The 20,172-nt window shown below is 49.6% G+C and overlaps 1 protein-coding gene across 1 annotated transcript; it reads right to left on the minus strand.

Moving 5' to 3' along the window:
• Positions 1 to 5,305: 5,305 nt before the first annotated feature.
• Positions 5,306 to 19,721, minus strand: LOC122729358 (chondroadherin-like protein). Its single transcript, XM_043968203.1, has 6 exons — positions 19,678 to 19,721; positions 17,919 to 18,083; positions 11,666 to 13,348; positions 9,352 to 9,518; positions 8,863 to 9,064; positions 5,306 to 5,539 (listed from the first exon to the last, which is right to left on the minus strand). The coding sequence occupies exons 2-6, from the start codon at positions 18,069 to 18,071 to the stop codon at positions 5,498 to 5,500; spliced, it is 2,247 nt and encodes a 748-aa protein (XP_043824138.1). The 5' UTR covers positions 18,072 to 18,083; positions 19,678 to 19,721; the 3' UTR covers positions 5,306 to 5,497.
• Between the last annotated feature and the right edge of the window lie 451 nt (positions 19,722 to 20,172).

Here is a 20,172-nt window from a genome sequence, read left to right on the forward strand (position 1 = left end):
TGTGAAATGATGAGCAGGATGCTCTCAGAAAAACCTGGAAAGACTTACATGAACTGATGCAAAGTGAGATGTACTGTGTACAAAGTAACAGCAATATTTTCAGATGATCAACTGTGAATGACTTGGCTATTCTCAGCAATGCAATGATCCAAGACAACTCTGAAGGACTTATCAAAAATGTGATCCATCTCTAGAGAAAGAACTAATGATGTCTGAGTACAGATTGAAGCATATGTTTTTCATTTTCTTTTTCTTCAGTTTTTTTGTCTGTTTCCTTTTACAACCTGACTAATGTGGAAATGTTTTGCATGACTACACATGTATAACTTATATTGATTGTGTGCTTAAGGGGGAGAGGGAGGGAGGAAGAGAATTTGGAACACAAAGTTTTAAAAATGAATGTTAAAATTGTTTTTATATGTAATTGGGGGGAAATGAAATTCTAAATAAATGGGGGGAAAGAGTAAGGGAATAAAACAGGCAGGTGATTAATATAATAAAATTAAAATATGAGTATATAAAATAAAAAAGAGGGATAGTATGAGGGAGTTATAAAATGTTCATAACAATAAATAAATGGCTTTTAATAAAAAATATTGATAGATCAACAGAAGCTCTTTGGGATCCTCAACATAAGCATGTGAAGGGGTCTGGAGATCACAAAGTTTGAGAATGTCTGTGTTAAAAGGAGGTTGTGATAAGTTGTCACTGATATTGTAAGAGGAGAGCTCTAAATAACTTCTGGGAGGAGAGGGTCCATGCTTATTCTACTGAGACCATTTCCTCATGACAAGGCTGGGGATGGCCCCCCAGGCCCATCCTGCTCAGACCTGTTTGGTGTTGAAGCTTGGGAGCAATGAGGCAGAAGCCGTTGGGTGTGAGCTCCACCTGGATTGGGCAATCCAGCTGCGGCATCAGCCACGGTCAGGCACCTGGGTGCGGTTTAGTACCTCCTTTACACGTGACCCATGAGATGTCAGGGCTGGGAGGGACCTGAGAACTCACCCGGGCCAGCCTGGTCATCATACAGATGAGGAAACAGGCCCCCAAATGGAGAGGGAGCGGAGTGTGTCCAGCAGTCGGGAGAGCTGAATCTGAATCTTGGTTTTGCCTTTTAGTACCCGTGGGAACGGCAGCAAGGACTCGCCATTTTCTGAACTTCAATTTCTTCTATAACATGAGATGATTAGACTAGAGCAGATCCAAAGGTCCTCCCGACCCCGCTATCCCCTGTTCTGAGGCCCCTCTGCCTGCAGCTTCTTCTGCAGGGGAATGAGTCTCTGGCATTCTGAGTGAAGCCCCAGAGCCGTAGATTGTCCACACCCTTTCCAGGAACAATGATTTGGTGATTTGATAATTATTCCAAGAACCAGAGGTGGAAAAGGGAAGGAGGAGGCCTCCCGATAGGATGACTAGATGAGATGAAACCTGGTCTGGGGCCTTTTCCACTCAAAATGATCTTATGAAAATATGACTGGGCAAGGAGGGGAGCCAAACACAAATCCTGGGACTTCTGGGAAAACAAAAGCCAACATGGGTTGCTGATTCAAGGCTCCCCCTGCTGGCAGAATAACGTGGGAGAATTGTATTTGACTGCACTGATGGAACTCAGTTAACGTCAGGAGGAAATGGACCTAGTTAAAAATAGGGACTTTGTACAACTTGGCACATCCACAAGTGCTAAGCTGGGAATAGCAAAATTGCCAGCAGGTCTCTCAGTAGAGGGGCGCTACTTGCACTCTGGAGCCCACTTGCGGAGTGCTTTTCTAAGCATTTATTAAGCACCTACTATTTGCCAGGCACTATGCTAAGTGCTAGGGATCCAGAGAAAGGTGCATTTTTAGCTAAGAAGATCAGACTGAAAAGTATTATTATCTGTTTTAAAGTACAGGGAAGGTTGTTGGATTAAAAAGGAGTCCTTTGCAATGTCTGTATTATTAAAATAAAAAGTTTAGTTTTTTAAAATCAAGCTTAATTTTTAATTTTTCTAGCTTCTGTAATGAATGAAAATAATGTGCTTCACAGTGGAGATCTCAGTAAATGTTCTCTTAAAAACCCCCAATAAACCAAATTCCCTGGGGAAGGGGAATAAAACATGCCGTTCTTGTTGTATGACACATTGTATATATTTTGCAGACTTTTGCTGGTGAAAAGTGAAACTAAATAGTCTTTTAAGTCGTTAAAAGATGTTGACTTTACCCGAAACAATTTATTCAAAGGCAGGTTCTTTTTTTTTCTTTTCTTTTTTTGCAGGGCAATGGGGGTTAAGTGACTTGCCCAAGGTCACACAGCTAGTAAGTATCAAGTGTCTGAGGCCAGATTTGAACTCAGGTCCTCCTGAATCCAGGACCAGTGCTTTCTCCACTGTGCTACCTAGCCACCCCCAAAGTCAGGTTCTTTGTAAAATGATGTAGCAATATGGGGGAGAGCATAGCTCTCTTCTATAGGATTTTATATTGGACTGCTATTCTAGTGCCAAAGGGCTCCCTGTAAATCTCCTGAGGAACTTCTCCTACAAAGAGTCGGCAGGGAGGGAGGGAACTCCCGAGGCACAACTACCCTTGCCTGTCAGCAATACAATATCCATTCTTCTCCACTGTGGCATCTCTTCTGTTTTGTTTTTTGTTTTGGTGCAGGGCAATGAGGGTTAAGTGACTTGCCCAGGGTCACACAGCTACTAAGTGTTAAGTGTCTATGGCTGGATTTGAACTCAGGTCCTCCTGAATCCAGGGCTGGTGCTTTATCCACTCCACCACCTAGCTGCCCTGTGGCATCTCTTCTAAAAGTGAAAGGGAAGCTGGGACGACCCTTTTCAAAGCCATTTTGAACCCTTTCCCCTAGTGGGACAAGAGGCAATAGGAGAATTCTTGAGGAGGGATCCAGGTGTCGCAGTGAATGGTGCTTGGGCTTGGAAGACACGATGTAGTCGTGTAGTCTCAGACACGAAGTGTATAAACCTGGGCATGTCACTGAATTGCTCTCTGCCTCAGTTTCCTCCTCTGTCAAACAGGGATAACAGTAGTGCTTCCCTCACAAGCTTGTTGGGAGAATCTAGTGAAATAGAGGATGTATTTTGCCAACTTTCAAGCACTATAGAAATGTCATTTGTCGTTGTTATGGATCTGCCTGACCCTCAAGGAAAGCAAGAACCTTGGATTTCTGGCCCCACACATCTTTGGTTGGAGGTAGGAATGGGAGATAGGAGTAGCAGGACCAAGCCTACATGGAACCAGAACTTCCCTCCTCCCAAGTTGTTGTTATTCAGTTGTTTCAGTTGCATCTGACTCTTCATGACTTCATGTGTTCTCTTGGCAAAGATACCAAAGTGTTTTGCCATTTCCTTCTCTAGCTCATTTTACAGAGAAGAAACTGAAGCAAATAGGGTTAAGTGATTTGCCCAAGGTCACACAGCTAGGAAGTCTCTGAGGCCAGATTGAAACTCAGAAAGATGTCTCCCTGTTTCCCAGCCCAGGGCCCTAGCACTGTACTGCCTAGCTGCCTCTTAAGAGGGTGGAATCATGGCATCTTAGTGTCCCTTTGAGGCTAGGTCATACCCATGACAAGTGCACTGGGGGTGGACCAAGAGTCACCCAACATCTGGAAGGGGGCAGGGCTAGTACAAGCTAATTAACTATCAACTTCAGCTCTCTTGCCAAGTCCCAACCTACCCTCCAACCAAGGCAAAGAAGTCTCTGAAGGGTGTCACTCATTTAGGAATGGAGATATTTCCAGAAATCATGGTCTGTGGAAACAAGTAAGGGTCTGGTTGATCCAAACACTGGCTCCAACCAACCCCTCCAGGTCCCCCATTGAAATGACCAAAGGCACTTCTGGCCAAGATGTGTTTTGAGGGAGTTAAGCAAGAAAAATAAGAGGATCAGAGGGTGGGTTGATTCTGGTCTGGGGGGTTGAAGAAGGGAATGAGAAGGGAGGGTAAAAGGAGGAATATACTAGTATAGAAAGGGGGAAGAAGGGGATGGCATTTTCCATTCCTCAAAATTAAAGTGGATGAGAAGAAAAGTATACAGACATGGAGGGAGGGGGAGGGGATTTGGGTTAAACCTCACTTTAAAAAAAGGGTGGGGGGCAGGTAGGTGGCACAGTGGATAAAGCACTGGCCTTGGATTCAGGAGGACCTGAGTTCAAATCCGGCCTCAGACACTTGACACTTGCTAGCTGTGTGACCCTGGGCAAGTCACTTACCTTGCCCCACCAAAAACTAAATAAATAAACCTCACTCTAATCCGAGCCAAACAAAAGAGATGTGAACACACAGTTTGCTGTAGCAATACATCTAACTCAACAAGCAAAAAAAAATCTGGGTTGGAAGTGGAATAATACAAGGGAGAATGGGATAATACAAGTCACAGGAAAACAAACTTCCTGTTTCTGAAGGAGGTGTCAAAAGAGGGAGGGGGAGAAGAAAAGCAAAAAACTAGACCATAAAGGGGTACCCATCAATTGAGTAACGGCTGAATAAATGGTCTAAAAACATAATGGAATATTACTGCACTATAAAAAATGATCAAAGAGGCAATTTCAGAGGATCCTGGGGAATATGAATTGATGCAGAATGAAGTGAGTAGAACCTGGAGAACAATTGGTACAAACAAGGCTTAAGAATGCTGGTTCCCCCCCCCCCAAAAAAAAGAATGCTGGTCAATGCAATGACCAGTCATGACTGACTTAGGATGAAACATGTTACCTTTCTCCCCCTCCCTTCCCCCAGAGGTGTTGCACACAAGGGGCATTAAAGAGACATATTTTCAGACATGGTCGGGGTGGGGGGTCGGCGGGGAGGGATTAATTTTGCTTGACGTTTTATTTGTTAACATGGATTTTTTCATCACTCTGAGGATTTAATTAGGCGTGGGGAAGGTCTGAGGAGGAGAAGGAGGGCTAGCAATGGTGATGCCAAGAAAAAAGTCACTATTGAAACGTTTAAAAAATGCACAGAAAGGAGGAGAAGCAAGTTCAGAAGAAAGTACAGATGAACAGGAAATCATAGAAAGTAACATGAAGAATTTGTTAAATATTTGTTTTGTTGGTGTTTTTCTTTAAAAAGAAAGTGATATGAAATGGAGATTTATGGTTTTCCAAGCAATCTTCTTTGTCTTCTGTAGATATAGCTATGTTCATCTTGGGGGTGTTTAAGTTCAGAATTTTTAAAAAATCTAAAAGAAAAAAGGAAGTTCTGTAGAGCCTATTCCCCCGCCCCATGCCCACCACCTTGCTTAAGAGAGAAACGACACCAAACCTCTGCTTGTTTTCATTTTATTTCAAGAGAACAGGCTATTGGCTGACACCCCCTCTACCAGGCAGCTAAGCAGCACACGCATTCGTTGCATCAGAGGATGAGGTGAAAACTGTGAGCAAAACTTAGGTGAAGACACAAGTCAGCCTCCCCTCCTCATCAAGTCGCCATCTGAGAGGGGCCCGGAAGTTAGCTGAAAAGATGCAGGCAGGTCCAGCAGCCTTCTATCGTGAGTCCCAGCTCTCAAACATGTCTGCTCCTTTTTCCAGGTCTTGCCTTCCCCACCTGAGCAAACAAAGAGCAGAATGACATCCTGACCCATTTGGCAAGTTCACCCACTGAACCTGAGTGGCACCTCCCCCCCACTCAGCAGTGTCCTGCCGGGAGAACACAAGGACCTCCCTATGTGTTAGAAACGCAGCTAACCATTCACAGTGTTGCACGGTTCTAACAATACTAGCAGGTCGGTCGCTGTTCAAAAATTCCAAGCAGGCAGCAGTTGGTGAGTGAAGGCTTTGTTCATCTTCATGAAGATGGGCACTCTTCTGAATGTGCCAGAGTATACTGAAGTGAGGTCCCTTACCTCTATTTATACCCCTCAAGGGGTCCCCTCTGACCAATCACATTAAGGCATTTCAATACCCCTCATTTACATACTCCCCTATCAACATATAGCATAGAAATAACAACCAATCAGATTGTACCAAATGGATCAATCACAGTGATAGAAACTAGTCAGGTGGCACCCGTTGACCAATCAGGTTTTACAAACTATGATACCAGGCCATAACCTATTCTGGGCAAGAGTGTCGGCTCCCCCTCAGAACAATGCTGTGATAAGGGACATAACTCTTCAAGAAAGAAAACCTGTCTTGGGGTTTGACCAATCAGATTGCTCCGTTTACCAATCAATCAGATTGCAGTTTTAGGCCCCAACCCTATGCTGGAGTAAGAATGTCCTGGGGGCAGCTAGGTGGCACAGTGGATAGAGCACCGGCCCTGGATTCAGGAGTACCTGAATTCAAATCTGGCTTCAGACACTTGACACTTACTAGCTGTGTGACCCTGGGCAAGTCACTTAATCCCCATTGCCCCACCAAAAAAAAAAAAAAAAAGAATGTCCCCATTCCCCACTAAACAGTGCTTATGTAAACATAACCTTTCAAAACAAAACTCAAGTCAGGGCTTGAGCTCCGAGTCACGTGGGGATCATCTCAGGCGCCTCAAGGTGAACTCCCATCCCAGCCCAACTCCCACAAAACCCAGGCCCTTCTTCAGGCCCTGCTCGGACCTAAGACCCAGGAGCCTCAGCTCGAAGCCTCGTGTGCTGAGCGACCCCCTGCTGGGAGGTTTGGGGCAGCACAGCTGTTGGGCCTGAAACCGGACTCACTCTCTGCCTTTAGGACTCTGAGAAGAGTCCAAATATGGTCTTTTCTCTCATTATCGTTGGCTGACTGAGAGTTTCCCCCCTTTAAGGTCCAGCTTGCTCTCTTCCTGGATTTGGAGAAACAGCATCGCAGACCTATATTTGAAGGGGGTTGGAGGGGGAGCAATCCAGAAGCATACCTTGTCTCTTCCCTCCTAGAGCTGGACCAGAAGGTAGATCCAATGGTGGCACCCAATATGTAGGAACCTAGAGTCTTGGGGGCCCCTGAGCCACAGATTACACATTGCACTTTCTTCTCTATCATCAAAGAGACAGACACAGAGTCTAGAATACCACTATAGTGAAATAGGAAACGGGAGTACAATTATCTATCTGTACATAGTACACGGCTCCTGACTGCAGGCAGGCTCGTCACTCCCTTCACTCAGCCACACTGTCTCAGGGTCTCCTTGGTCACCTCCTTCTCCGGACTCTGCCTGAATGATACTGCTCCTGAATCTTCTGCCTTCTGGAGCCATCTTCCTCTATCTCCTTCACCAGCTCTTCTCCCATCTGCAGCTCAGTCTCCCAGGCTCAGCCCTTGGTTCTCCCCTCTCCTCTCTCTTACATTTACCATCTTAGAAAGAGCCAACTCATTTCCATGTTAAAGATTTATAAATCCACTTAGGCTCCTGACCTCACCTGTCCTTTAGTCCCATATCTTTAATTCCCTCTGTTCTCTGTTCTCAGATACCTGCCAACATCCCAACCGATAGCCAGAACCGCTACCCACTTCGGTGCCAATCACCACCTCCCCACACCTTCTTATCCTGTACCATTTTTATCTGTGTCTTCTCATAAATACTCCTTAGAACATTGGCTGAACCTGTTGAAGACCCTCTCCAAGGATTAGAGACTTTTTTCCTCTCAATGACATCCATCCAAATGTTAGATTGGACTTCACTGTCCCTTCTAACCGGTGCGCCTCGTTCTTCCCTCTGAGGCTAAGCAGAAGGCTAATTCCTCTCTCCTCCAATAGCCCTTTAGATGCTTGAAGACAGTGATTGTGTCTCCCCCGAGTCCTCTCTTTTCCAGGATAAACATTTGTTCTTTTTGTTTGTTTGTTTTTGTTTTTGTGAAGCAATTGGGGTTAAGTGACTTGCCCAGGGTCACACAGCTAGTAAGTGTTAAATGTCTGAGGCCGGACTTGAACTCAGGTCCTCCTAACTCCAGGGCCAGTGCTCTATCCACTGCACTACCTAGCTGCCCCTAAACATTTGTTCTTAAACAAATCCTCCTATTTGCATAGTTTAAATTCTCCACACTGTCTTTTCTAGAGTGTCTCTTGCCAACAGTCCTTAGAATATGGTGCCTAGGACTAAACAGGGCACTATGGGAGATCCAGCCACGTCATGTAGAAGCCACCACTCTCTTCAGTTTTTCCAGATCCCACTCCCACCCCCACCCCGCATCCTCCCTTTCTAATTACCTTGCATGTATTCTCTACTTGCTTTTCTAGGTACATATGGCCTCCTCCGCTAGACTGTGAACTCTTGGGGGGCAGGCACTGTGTTTTTGCCTTTCTTTGTAACTGTGGTGCTTAAGCTATGCCTGTCCCATAGTAGGTGGTCGATAAACACTTGGTGATGGAATAGTTTCCTGTCTGGACAATGGAGGTAAGTAGATGGTTCAGTAGATAGAGCGCTAGATGGGGAGTCAGGAAGACCCAAGTTCAAATCTGATCTCAGGCACTTAGCAGATGTATGACCCTGAGCAAGTCATTTAACCTATCTCAGTTTCCTCATCTGTAAAAAGGGGAATAATAATAATACTGCCTGCTCACAGGGTCAAATGAGATCATTTTGGTAAAGTTTTGCAGACTTTAAAGAACTATAGAAATGCTGGCGGTTATTGCTCCAAGGTCCTTGAGGTTCCTTGGTCAGTTATTTCTTTTGGGCCCTCCACTGAACAAGAAGGTAAGCAAGAATGAATGAATGAATGAATGAGTGAATGAGTGAATGAATGAGTGAATGAGTAAATGAATGAGTGAATGAGTAAATGAATGAGTGAATGAATGAGTGAATGAGTGAGTGAACAAATGAATGAGTGAGTGACAACACTTCCTCCCCCTTTCCTCCCCACCTCCACTATATGGGGCCTTAGGAAGTTACCTCATCCTCCCCAAACCATAGTGGTTCTAGTCGATGTGACCTCTCCCTTCCAGGCCACCATTGCCACCTACCTTGGCTGGTCCCAACTGCTTCCTCTTGCCTTGGGCTTTTCTGGTTTTTCTCTGTGCTGATGGTAGGATGCGCTTGCCTTTCTTGGTCCCCCAGCCTGGGCAGGCCTCAAAGGCGGCTGTAGCAGCCTTGACCTTCTGGCCCCGGGCAGTGGCTGGGAACTCACAGGTGGCCCCCACTCGAAGGTTGAGACCAGCGAGCCACCTAGGGAGAGAGGGTCGGGTCGGAGAGATACTGGGTACTGGGACCAAGGGTGGACTCCATTCTTCTGCTTTGTCAGACACTTCTCCGGAAGGGGCCGGGGATCTTGGGATCTTAGCTGCCCTCTTAGAGAAGGCACCTTGGGGACCCTGGAGTGAGGGGGCTCTTGGGCTTAGGCCTGGGAGGGGCGCGTGCCTCTGAGCCACACTGTATGACCTCAGCCCTGCTCTCTCTGCTGGCCCCCCTCCACCCCTGCACAGCCCCCCAGGAAAGCTCAGGCAGCCTCCCACCTGTGCAGCGGGAGGAGGTGGCAGTCACAGTGGAAGGGGTTCCCACTGAGGTTGATGAGCTCCAGCCCCGTGAAACTATCCATGGCCGGCAACGTCTGCAGCCGATTCTTCTCCAGGTACAGACTCCTGAGCCCAGGCCCCAGACCAGCAAAGGCCCCTGGAGAAATCTACAGAGGAAGAACCCAAGGTGGTTAGGATGCCCCCCGCACTCTTTCCTCTTTTCCCCACAGCCTGACGGTCTCCTTTGGCAAGGAGGTGGCCCATGTCCTTGGCAAAGCCCCCTTTGACATGTGTCCCAGTGTCTGGGCACTGGGGAGGGGCTTAACAAATGGTTCAGTAGATAGAACCTCCGTCCCATCTGCTCTTTCCTCCAATCATAGCTTCACTCATCCCGCTTCCTCTCCCTCAGTCCCTCCCTACATATCAATCCCTTCCCTATTTTCTTTCAAGCATCATCTCCAACGGTCCCCCAACCCTACTAGCCCCTACCTGCCCTCTGAGCTCCCTGTCTGTCTCTTTCCTTTGTCAGGGAAACCCTAAAAAAGCCAGTAAGTGTCTGAGGCTGGATTTGAACTCAGGTCCTCCTGACTCTGGGGCTGGGGCTCTATTCACTGCACCACCCAGCTGCCCCTCTTCACAACCTGGTCCCAAGCTAGCTTTCCAGTCTCACTGGGCATTTCTCCTCTGTTCCAAGATCAGATCCAGCCAAAGCGACCTCTATGTTCTTCACATACATCTCATCTCCCATCTCCATTCCTTTGCACTGGTCATCCCCCATGCCTGGAATGCCCTCCCTCCTCACTTGGACCGCAGAGTCCTCTGCTTTCTAAAGAAGCTCAAGCAGCATCTTGTGGGTGAAGCCTTTACTGAACCCCCAACTTCTGGTGCCCTCCCTCCCTCCTGAGCTGCCTTGTATTTCTTCACTTTCCATTTGGGATGTATGGGCTTGGATATGTGCTTGTTGTCTCCCCCATTAGAATGTCAGCTCCTTGAGAGTGGGGGCGGGGGGGAGGGGGGTTTCCTTCATTCATGTATCTGTAGTCCTGGTGCCTAGCAAGGTGCCTGCAGAAGAGGAGGCATTTAATAAATGCTTGTTGATTGACTGATGGATCAAATCCCAAATCTGTGCCAAGTTTCTGGTCTCTTTCCCTGAGGTGGGACTGGGAATGCCCTTCACTGATAGATCTGGGAAATTTCATATGAGAACAGGAAGGGGCCTGAGAACAGGGAAGATCAGAGCTGGTGTTGTCAGGGCTGGGAGGGGCCTTAGAACAGGAGATGGCAGAGCTGAGAGGGACTTTAGAACAGGGGATGGCAGAGCTGGGAGGGGCCTTAGAACAGGGGATGGCAGAGCTGGGAGGGGCCTTAGAACAGAGGATGGCAGAGCTGGAAGGGGCCTTAGAACAGGGGATGGCAGAGCTGGGAGGGGCCTTAGAACAGGGGATGGCAGAGCTGGGAGAGATCTAGTTTAACCCCATCTTTTAACATAAGGAAACTGAGGGTGACAGAGTTAGCATTAGATATTCTGCAGGTCCTCTGAGTCTGTTCTGTGCTCTTTACATTACATGATGCTGGAGTTTGTAGGGAAATAAGGTCCCTGACACTCTCTTCCTCTCCCTATTTTCAGCAAGTAGGTTAAGGGAGCTTGGAGATCCTCAAAAACAGATGCCTACTTGTCCTCCTCTGCTAGATACTCAGCTTTCCCATCTTATTTCACACTGTTCCTCTTCATGGATTCTCTTCTAGACTGCTAGCCTGTATGAGATGTTACATCCCCTGCCACCATACCTTTGCACACGTCATTCCCCATGCCTAGACTGCCATCCCTTCTCACTTCTCTTTCTTAGAATCTGCAGCTTCCTCTATAGCCCAGGTCAGCCACCACCTCTTACACAACACACCTTTCTCTATCCTCATCTCCTAGGGGTTAATGCTTTCTCTTGAAATAATACTGTAGTACTTTATATAGACTTTTTGTTTTGGTGGGACAACGAGGGTTAAATGACTTGCCCAGGGTCACACAGCCAGTAAGTGTCACGTGTCTGAGGCCAGATTTGAACTCAGGTCTGAATCCAAGGCCGGTGCTTTATCCACTGCGCCACCTAGCTGCCCGCTAACTTTTAAATTTACTCCTCTGTGTATCTCCTGAGTAAAAAGTCCTCAGATTCCCGAGGACAGGAAATGTTGGAAATTTGTCTATGTCCTTTGGCCCAGAACCTGGCAAGTGGCCAATTCATGGTAGCTGGAGTGAAATTGGGTGTGCCCTTGTCCCAGCGGCGCCCCCCCTCTGCTTCTGAGGAGCCCCCTTACCCACCTGCTGAAGCCCTGTGCCATTTAGGTAGAGGTGCTGGAGGGAGCTGGCCACGGGCAGAAAGGCCTTGTCCTGGAGAAGCCTCAGGGGGTTGCTGGACAAGTGCAGCTCCCTGAGGGCGGGCAGCGCCTCCAAGGCTGCTGTTGGCACGGTCTGGAGCTGGTTCCTATCCAGGTGTAGTCTCTCTAATTCCAGGGCTGGGCCTGGGCTCACACGAGAGATGTTATTACTGCTCACGTAGAGGCAGTGAAGCCCCTTGGCCCCAGTCAGGTCCTCCATGGCTAGATGCTGAAGAGCATTGCGCTCTAGGTGGAGGGAGAAGAGCCTGGGCAGCGCCTTCAGGGCAGCCCTGGGTAGCCTGGTGAAGTGGTTCCCATCCAGGTGCAGGTAACGGAGCTGGGGGGCGCCCTGCAGGGCAGCAGCGCTGAGCCCTGAGAGCTGGTTGTCAGAGAGGTAGAGGTAGACCAGTTGACCCAACCCATGGAGGGCTCCTGCCTCCAGGTGGGTGATGCTGCAGTTCTGGAGATGCAGTGACACCAGCTGGGCCAGGCCAGGGAAGGAGCCGCGCAAGATGGAAGAGAAGTTATTTCTCCTCAGGTCCAGGAGCTGGGTATGGTTGGGGAAGCCGGAGGGGATGCGCCTCAGCCCCTTGTTCTCACAGCTGCTGTGCTGGGAGGCAGCAGAGCAGACACAGGCTGCTGGGCAGGGGGTGGCTGCTGTGGCCTCCTCTGGGGCCCGAGTCGGGGCCCGGGGCCTGGGGGCCCCCTCCTCTGCCTCCTTCTCCTTGTCTCCCTGCCTCCGGCAGTATAGATCCTTGGCCCTCAGTGACTCAAGAGCTTCTCCTTTCAGGCGCCTGGGCTCTGAACACAGCCCGTCGGTCTGTACCCGGGTCTTGGCCACCCATTCCCACAGGGGCCTGGCAGCACAGTCACACGACAGCGGGTTCCCACTCAGGTTGAGCTTCCGGAGCTGGCCTACCCCCTCCAGGGGCGGCAGCCCCCCCAGTTGGTTGCTCTGGAGGTCCAGTGATCGGAGGTGGGGGCAGCGGGCAAAGGCCCCGGCGCCCACGTCCTGCAGGGCAGCGTGGTCGAGGGCCAGATCTCGTAAGGCCGACAGGGCCAGCCCATCTTCCTCACCCAAGTAGGTGAGGGGGTTGTGACCCAGCTCCAGCTGAACCAAGCCATCGGGGCGAGACAGAGCCTCCCCGGGCAGGGCCTGCAGCTCGTTGTGATCCAGGCTGAGCCGGCGAAGGCCGGGCAGGCCAGCCAGGGCCTCGGGGGCCAAGACGTGGAGGGCATTGTGGGAGAGGCGCAGCCACCGCATCTGGAGCAGTCCCTGGAAGGCCATGTCAGGCAGGTAAACCAGCGAGTTGTGGGCCAGGCTGAGGCGGCCCAGGGACCCCAGCTGGCTGAAGGCTCCCGGGCGGATCTCCTCCAGGTGGTTGTGTTCCAGATCCAGCTGCCGCAGGGCTCCCAACCCATCCAGGGCCTCTTGGTAAAGGACCGAGAGGCGGTTGGAGGCCAGGCTGAGGTAGACCAATCGGCCCAGGCCGCGGAATGCCCCTTCTGCAACCTGCTCCAGCTGACAGTGCCTCAGGTCCAGATGAGTGAGGTAGGGGAGCTGCAGAAAGGCCTCAGGGGGAATCACCTTCAGGGCATTGCCTTGGAGATCCAATCTCTGGGTCATCTGTGAATGACAGGAGCGTCTTGGCAGGGTCACCCCCTTACCAGATACAGATGATGACCTGCGACAGTCCAGGCCTGGCCAAACTCTGTCAAGCAGACTGGGCCTTAGCCAAATACTCCCTTCCCTCCCTTTCTCTGGAATATAATTGTAAACACACACACACACACACACACACACACATACACACCCATGTGCCCCCCTCCCCCCCAAAGCTGGAAGCTTCTTGACTTGGAACATTCCAATCTAGAAATTACCAGTTTCCTTCCTGTCTGTGACTATGGGGGTGGGCAGCCAGTCAGACTGTCTTGGGCAGGATCCCAGCCCTCTTGAGATACAACTATCCTGCCTTTCCAGCTGCCTGAGCTTCCCTACAGCCTGGATCCAGTAGGCCTGGGTGTTATGAGTTCCCTCTTCCCAACTTCATCTTTTTTTTTTTTTTTTTTGGTGGGGCAATGAGGGTTAAGTGACTTGCCCAGGGTCACACAGCTAGTAAGTGTCAAGTATCTGAGGTCAAATTTGAACTCAGGTCCTCCTGAATCCAGGGCCGGTGCTCTGTCCACTGCGCCACCTAGCTGTGTCCCCCCCCAACTCAACCTTAAGGCTCCCTGGGGACATACCCATGGTATCCTTCCTCTGACCTCCCACTACATTTTTGGAGGTGCAAGTCCTAGCCCTAGTGAGGTCAATAGGCTAATTTGGGGGTTTTAGTCCCTAACCCAGTATGGGGGGAATTGAGGGACTGCCCTTGTTTGTAGGGGTCTGTCCTGGATGTGGTGGGAGGGACCCCTTGGGCTGCCCTCTTCCCCTTCCCTTTATTGCCCACCTCCTGCTTTCTCTGGTATTTCTGGTTAAGCCTCATTGTCTTTCCATTGGAGACTTCCCTTAAACCTGCCCAACAACATTGCCTGGTGCTTTCAGCACCGATTGGCTCATCTTATTTTTTTGCAAGGAGCTGTCAATCCCGAAATTCCCCAGCCCATCCCTGCTGTCTCATGTTATGAATCACCATGCAACCCTTGAGTCCAAGGACCATTTGCATGAAACTCTCCTCCTTGGCAGAGCTTGATTCATCTTTCTCCCCCTTAGGGGACCAGAAGAGAGTGTGGAACCATATGTCTTCTCTCTCAAAGCTGGAAGTCAGAAGACCAGAATCTCTCTTCTCTGTAGCTCCACTTCTCTCACAGGCATAGAACACAGAGCAATCAAAATCTACCAATGAGAACAGTTCCATGGCCCATAGATTTTGAGCTTGGGTAGAACCTTGGAAGGGACCATTGAATTAAACCCTCTCCTCTTACAGAGGAGGAAACTGAGGCCCAGAGAGGTGGTGTGGCTTGCCTAGGTGAGTGTCTGAAGCAGGATTCCAATCTAGATCTTCCTGAATCCAGGCCCTACCCACCGTACCACACTGCCGACATCATACCCCTTGTCTATAGCTTTCCATCGTCACCGTTAATATGGACATCATCCAGATTAGTGCTAGTAGATTCATTGTAATGATATTTTTTTTTGTTTTTTTTTTGTTTTGTTTTTTTTGTTTTTAGTGAGGCAATTGGGGTTAAGTGACTTGCCCAGGGTCACACAGCTACTAAGTGTTAAGTGTCTGAGGCCGGATTTGAACTCAGGTACTCCTGAATCCAGGGCCGGCGCTCTAATTGTAATGATATTAATGATAACATTAACATTTACAATAACTACATTGGTGATATTATATATTACATATATTTTATATATATGTAAAGTATATATACCATGCTTGGTACACAGCAAGTACTTAATAAATACACTATCTGTATGCAGACAGGATTCTCCAAATCTTGGTGACTTTTTTTTTTGTGGGGCAATGAGGGTTAAATGACTTGCCCAAGGTCACACAGCTAGTAAATGTCAAGTGTCTGAGGCAGAATTTGAACTCAGGTCCTCCTGAATCGAGGATCAGTGTTTTATCCACTGCGCCACCTAGCTGTCCCACTCTTGGTGATGTTTCTAAGCTATTAAAGCTGTGTTTAAAAGCTAAAGCTTGACTGCTCAAGAATTTTGGGATATCCTGTGTACATACATGTATACATGTATACACATACATACCACACCCATACGCAATACAAGACATACATACATGTACACACATGTGTATACATATACACATACACACATACAAACACACACACTTATACAATGCATATACACAAATACATGATGCATGCATACACACTCACACACATACACACATGCATACACAATAGTTATACACACATACATACACATACATTCACACACATGTATACACACATACATGCACATATACACATACACAATACTTATACACACATGCATATACACATTCACACACATATACAATACATATATGTACAATATACTTATGCATACACATACACATACATACATACCTTTTGGTGTTTTTTTTTTTGCAGGGCAATGGGGGTTAAGTGACTTGCCCAGGGTCACACAGCCAGTAAGTGTCAAGTGTCTGAGGCCGGATTTGAACTCAGGAATTCCTGGATCCAGGGCTGGTGCTTTATCCACTGCGCCACCTAGCTGCCCCCCATACATACCTTTTTAAAAGGAAAACTAGACTTGAAATCTCATCAGCCTAGGGCATTCCTGGTGATGAAGTACCTCCGCCAGTGGAGGTCAGTATCTTTCTTTTGTTTTGTTTTGTTTTGTTTTTTAGCAGGACAATGGGGGTTAAGTGACTTGCCCAGGGTCACACAGCTAGTAAGTGTCAAGTGTCTGAGGCTGGATTTGAACTCAGGTCCTCCTGACTCCAGGGCCGGTGCTCTATCCACTGTGCCACCTAGCCACCTAGCCATCCCCTGGAAGTCAGTATCTTTCTGCTATTGAGTCCAGGAGAATTGCCTGGGGGGCTCTGTTTAGGATCATAGACCCATGATGTCTGGGGCAGGGAGGGAGGACTTGGAAATGGGCCTCCTGAAACCAAGGCCAGGGCTCTAGTCATTGTGCCACCCTATTTGTTAAACTGCTGTTATATTAATAATACGAATTCCTCCTAATACTAGTAACACATATGGAACATTACTATTCATAAAATTGGTGTTAATAATATTTACTTTGAACAATATAGCAAATTTCTCTTGTGTTTTAGAATTGACAAAACACTTTCTGGTGAGGGAGATAGGCCCCCTGTTCTCAACTCTGGGAACCCTCTGTTATCTCTTGGAGGTGAGAATACCTTCTCACCTCTGGGGGGTGTCCCTTATTCTCATTATTGGTAGAGTGCTTCTTCTGGGAGGTGAGAACACCCTCTGGGGAGGGCCCCCTTTTCTCACCTCTTAGAAAATAACCTCTCTGGGGAGGAAAACACCCTCTCACCTCTGGGAGTACCCTGTTCTTACTTCTATGGAGCCCCCTTGGGAGAACACGCCCTCTGGGAGGTAAGAACATCCTCTCACCTTTCAGAGTCTTCTCTTCTGGTTTCCCTGTTCTCACTTCTGGAAGCCCCCTGTTTTCACGTCTTGGGGCCCTCCCTGCTGGTCCTTCCTCCCAAGGTGATGAGCCCAGCCTGTCCTTTCCTTGAATCTCGACCAGGAATGGGTTGGGGGAGTATCCTCACCCTGGACCTAGCCCACCTTGGGGAAGCCCAGTGGTTGAAACTTGAGGACGAGCCACTCTCTCCTGAACACAGCTGACTGACTTCCAGGGATCACTCACTTAACAACTCTCTTTGGAGCCCCCGAGTCTGAGCCGATGGGTGGGTTTGAGGAGCAGAGCCAAGTGAGGAGCCTCCTACAGCCCCAGGATTGCACCGGGTCCTCCAGGCTCTGCTTGAAGACCTTTGTGAACAGGAACCTCCCACCTGCAATGGGGGCCCACCCCACTTTTGGACAGCTCTCGCCGTTGGGGAGTTTTCCTTCAATCCAGCCCAAATTTGCCTCTATCATCCTCATTTGGAAGCTCTCCAGGTTTTCAATGTCCTTTATAAACTCTGGTTTATTATATACAACCCTCTGACGTGGTCTGACCAGGGCAGGGGACAGTGGGCCTGAATCTTTGGTTTCACTGCCAGTGTGAAGACTCCCTCTACCAAAGCAGAGTTGTACCCCCTCTGCAATTTGTGGCCTTGGACAGTTGCTTTGAGAACAGAGGTAAAGTGACCAGCCCAAGGTCCTACAGTCAGTAGTTATCAGAAACTGAATTTGAACCTAGGCCTTCCTTCCTGAGCTTCAGGTGAGCCAGTTCTAACCACTGTACCACAGAGCATCTCAGTCCTGGACATTATCCTTCCCTTAATGTAGCCTCAAATGACACTAGCTTTCTTAGCTGCTATATCACACAGTTGACTCAGTGTGATCTTGCAGTCCACTGAAACCCCCAGAGCTTTTTCATTTGAAGAAGTAAAGTTGCTTCTGAAATAGATTTGTCTTGGCCTGGTCAGTATCCATTGGTCACTCATCGTACCAAGTCATTGATCAGGGACAAGACCTCTCTCTGTGTCACAAAACTTGTCAGCATCTCCCTCTTTTCCCCAAGATCTGATACCTGGTGCCTCCCTCCCACTAACTCCCCCCCCATCCTGGCTGCCCCCAATCACCTGCGGGATGGTGACTGGCACCTCCGTGAGGTTCTGGCGCCGGCATGAGACGTGTCTCCTGATGTTGTCACAGACACAGATCCGGGGGCAGCGGCCGGCAAATCCTCTCCATGCGAGGGCTAGCAGTATTGAGAAGCTGAGAGGTCTCCACATCCTGGGGTAGAGCTTGGGGCAAGAGATAGGAGGGAGAGGTTGGACCTAGTCAGCTACAAGCCAGGCCTTGTACATGGGATCATGGGGCAGAGAGGAAGGGGAAGGGAATAAGCATTTATTAAGCATCTGCTGTATGCCAGGAATTGTGTGCTAAACATTTTCCAAATATTTTATTTGATCAAAGGACAAGCTTAGAATCACAGCTCCACACAGTCCTGGTCTGTTTCTCTTCTCTTTTCTTTCTTTCTTACTTTTTTCTTTTGGTGGGGCAATGAGGGATAAGTGACTTGCCCAGGGTCTCACAGCTAGTAATTGTCAAGTGTCTGAGTCTGCATTTGAACTCAGGTCCTCCTGAATCTAGGGCCGGTGCTTTATCCACTGCGCCACCTAGCGGCCCCCTTCTGCTTCTCTTTTCATCATTCCCAGCTCTGGCCCCAGCAGTCCCCTCTACCTTAAAATGCTGCTGGGCAATGGAGGATGGGTGTTGGAACCCTGTCTCTGAACCCCCTCCCCCAGGTGCTGACTGTCTGACCCCAGGCAACTCTGTGTGATTATCAGTCCTGGAGCAGGGGCTGCTTAGCATTAGGGGAGGGACTTTCCTCACCAGTGAAATCACAGGCGTGGACCAAATGGCAAAGAGAGGAACAGCTTAAGTCTCAGAGGCCTGATGGCTGTTCCCTTGTATCTAGAGCTAGAACCACCTTCTGGATCTTCACGTCATCCCTCCCCCACCCCCAAGGTCCAACAGCCATCTCTGTCTGATGCAGGATTTGAATGCAGACCTTCTGAGATAGGCAGAGGAAACTAGGGATCCGAGCTCTCCCTGGAAGGGGCCTTGGAGAGTCTCTGATCCAGTCCTCACATCACGGAGAAGGAAACTGAGGGTCAGACAAGTCGTGGGGTTATAGGGTCAAAGATTTAGTGCTGCGCAGTGAGGTTAACTGACTGGACCCAGCTCACACCCGGGGGTCAGCAGCAGCAGCACCCAAGTCTCCCCAGCTCCCAAGTCTTTGTACTGAGCCTAACCCTCCACGCCGGCACCGGAAAAGTGGACCCAAGGCTTCTGGGGCTGGACTCCCCATTGAGATGGTAGAAGCTGGGGAGCCCAGTACGGGGAGTAGGAAGCCCTGTCACTGGGCAGCAGGGAAGTGAATTAGGGCCCTTCCTTTGCTGTCTGGGAGCCCCCAGGGCAGCTGCCTGGGGCCAGGTCAGAGGCTGGTCCAGCCCCGTCTACTCTCCTGGCTCCACCCCACCTCCGGGAGCTGGTGGACATCACCCCAGGAAGGAGCATCTGGGCCAAGCCCTTATTTCACAAGGGAGAAAACTGAGGCCCAGAGACACAGAGGGGCCCAGGCAAGTATCTACGGGCTTAGGGTCACTTAGATAGCCCCCCTTCATTTCACATAGCAGGACCCCGAGGCCAGAGAGGGAAAGAGCTGACCGAAGGACACACAGCTGGCCAGGGGCCCAGACCCCCGTCAGGACGCCGACTTCCCTCCCACTTCTCTTCCCCCAGTGGCTCCCCAAGCCAGATCTGGCCCCTGCACTTTCTGGGCCCTGCTGCTCCTTCCCTCGGGCAGATGGAGCCACTTTCCCCAGGACTCACCTAGACGTTCAGGTCACAAGCTCTCTTGCCCTAGTCTGAGCTCTGGGATGTGGACTGAGGGTGGCTGACAGAGGAGGAGCCCCCAAACAACTCCACCTCCTGGAGGCCAGGACAGCAGCCTCTTCTCCCCCGGCACCCCCCTCCCCATCTCAGGGCCTCCCACCCACCTGGCATGCCCTCTCCTCTGAGCTGAATGAGGGCATTGTTGACTGGTAGGGCCCAGCACATGCTTCTCCCCTAAGGAGAGGGGACCAGTGGGCCAGGGAGGGAGGCTGGGGTGAGGGAGGTGGTCTGAGAAAGAACACATTCAAGGCTTCTCTCCCTCCTGGCTGGAATTACCAGGGAGTTTTCCAGAGGCGCCAGATCTGGAACCTGAGCCTGGATGGCTGATGGCAGCCCCCCCAACCCCCCAAAGGGCTCAGTCACACACAGATCTGAGCAGCCCTGGAGGCTGAGGGCTGATGCAGACAGACTACCTCCAGCCAGACCCTTGTC

This window comes from Dromiciops gliroides, chromosome 5 (genome assembly GCF_019393635.1).
Source record: "Dromiciops gliroides isolate mDroGli1 chromosome 5, mDroGli1.pri, whole genome shotgun sequence".
NCBI lineage: Eukaryota > Metazoa > Chordata > Mammalia > Microbiotheria > Microbiotheriidae > Dromiciops > Dromiciops gliroides.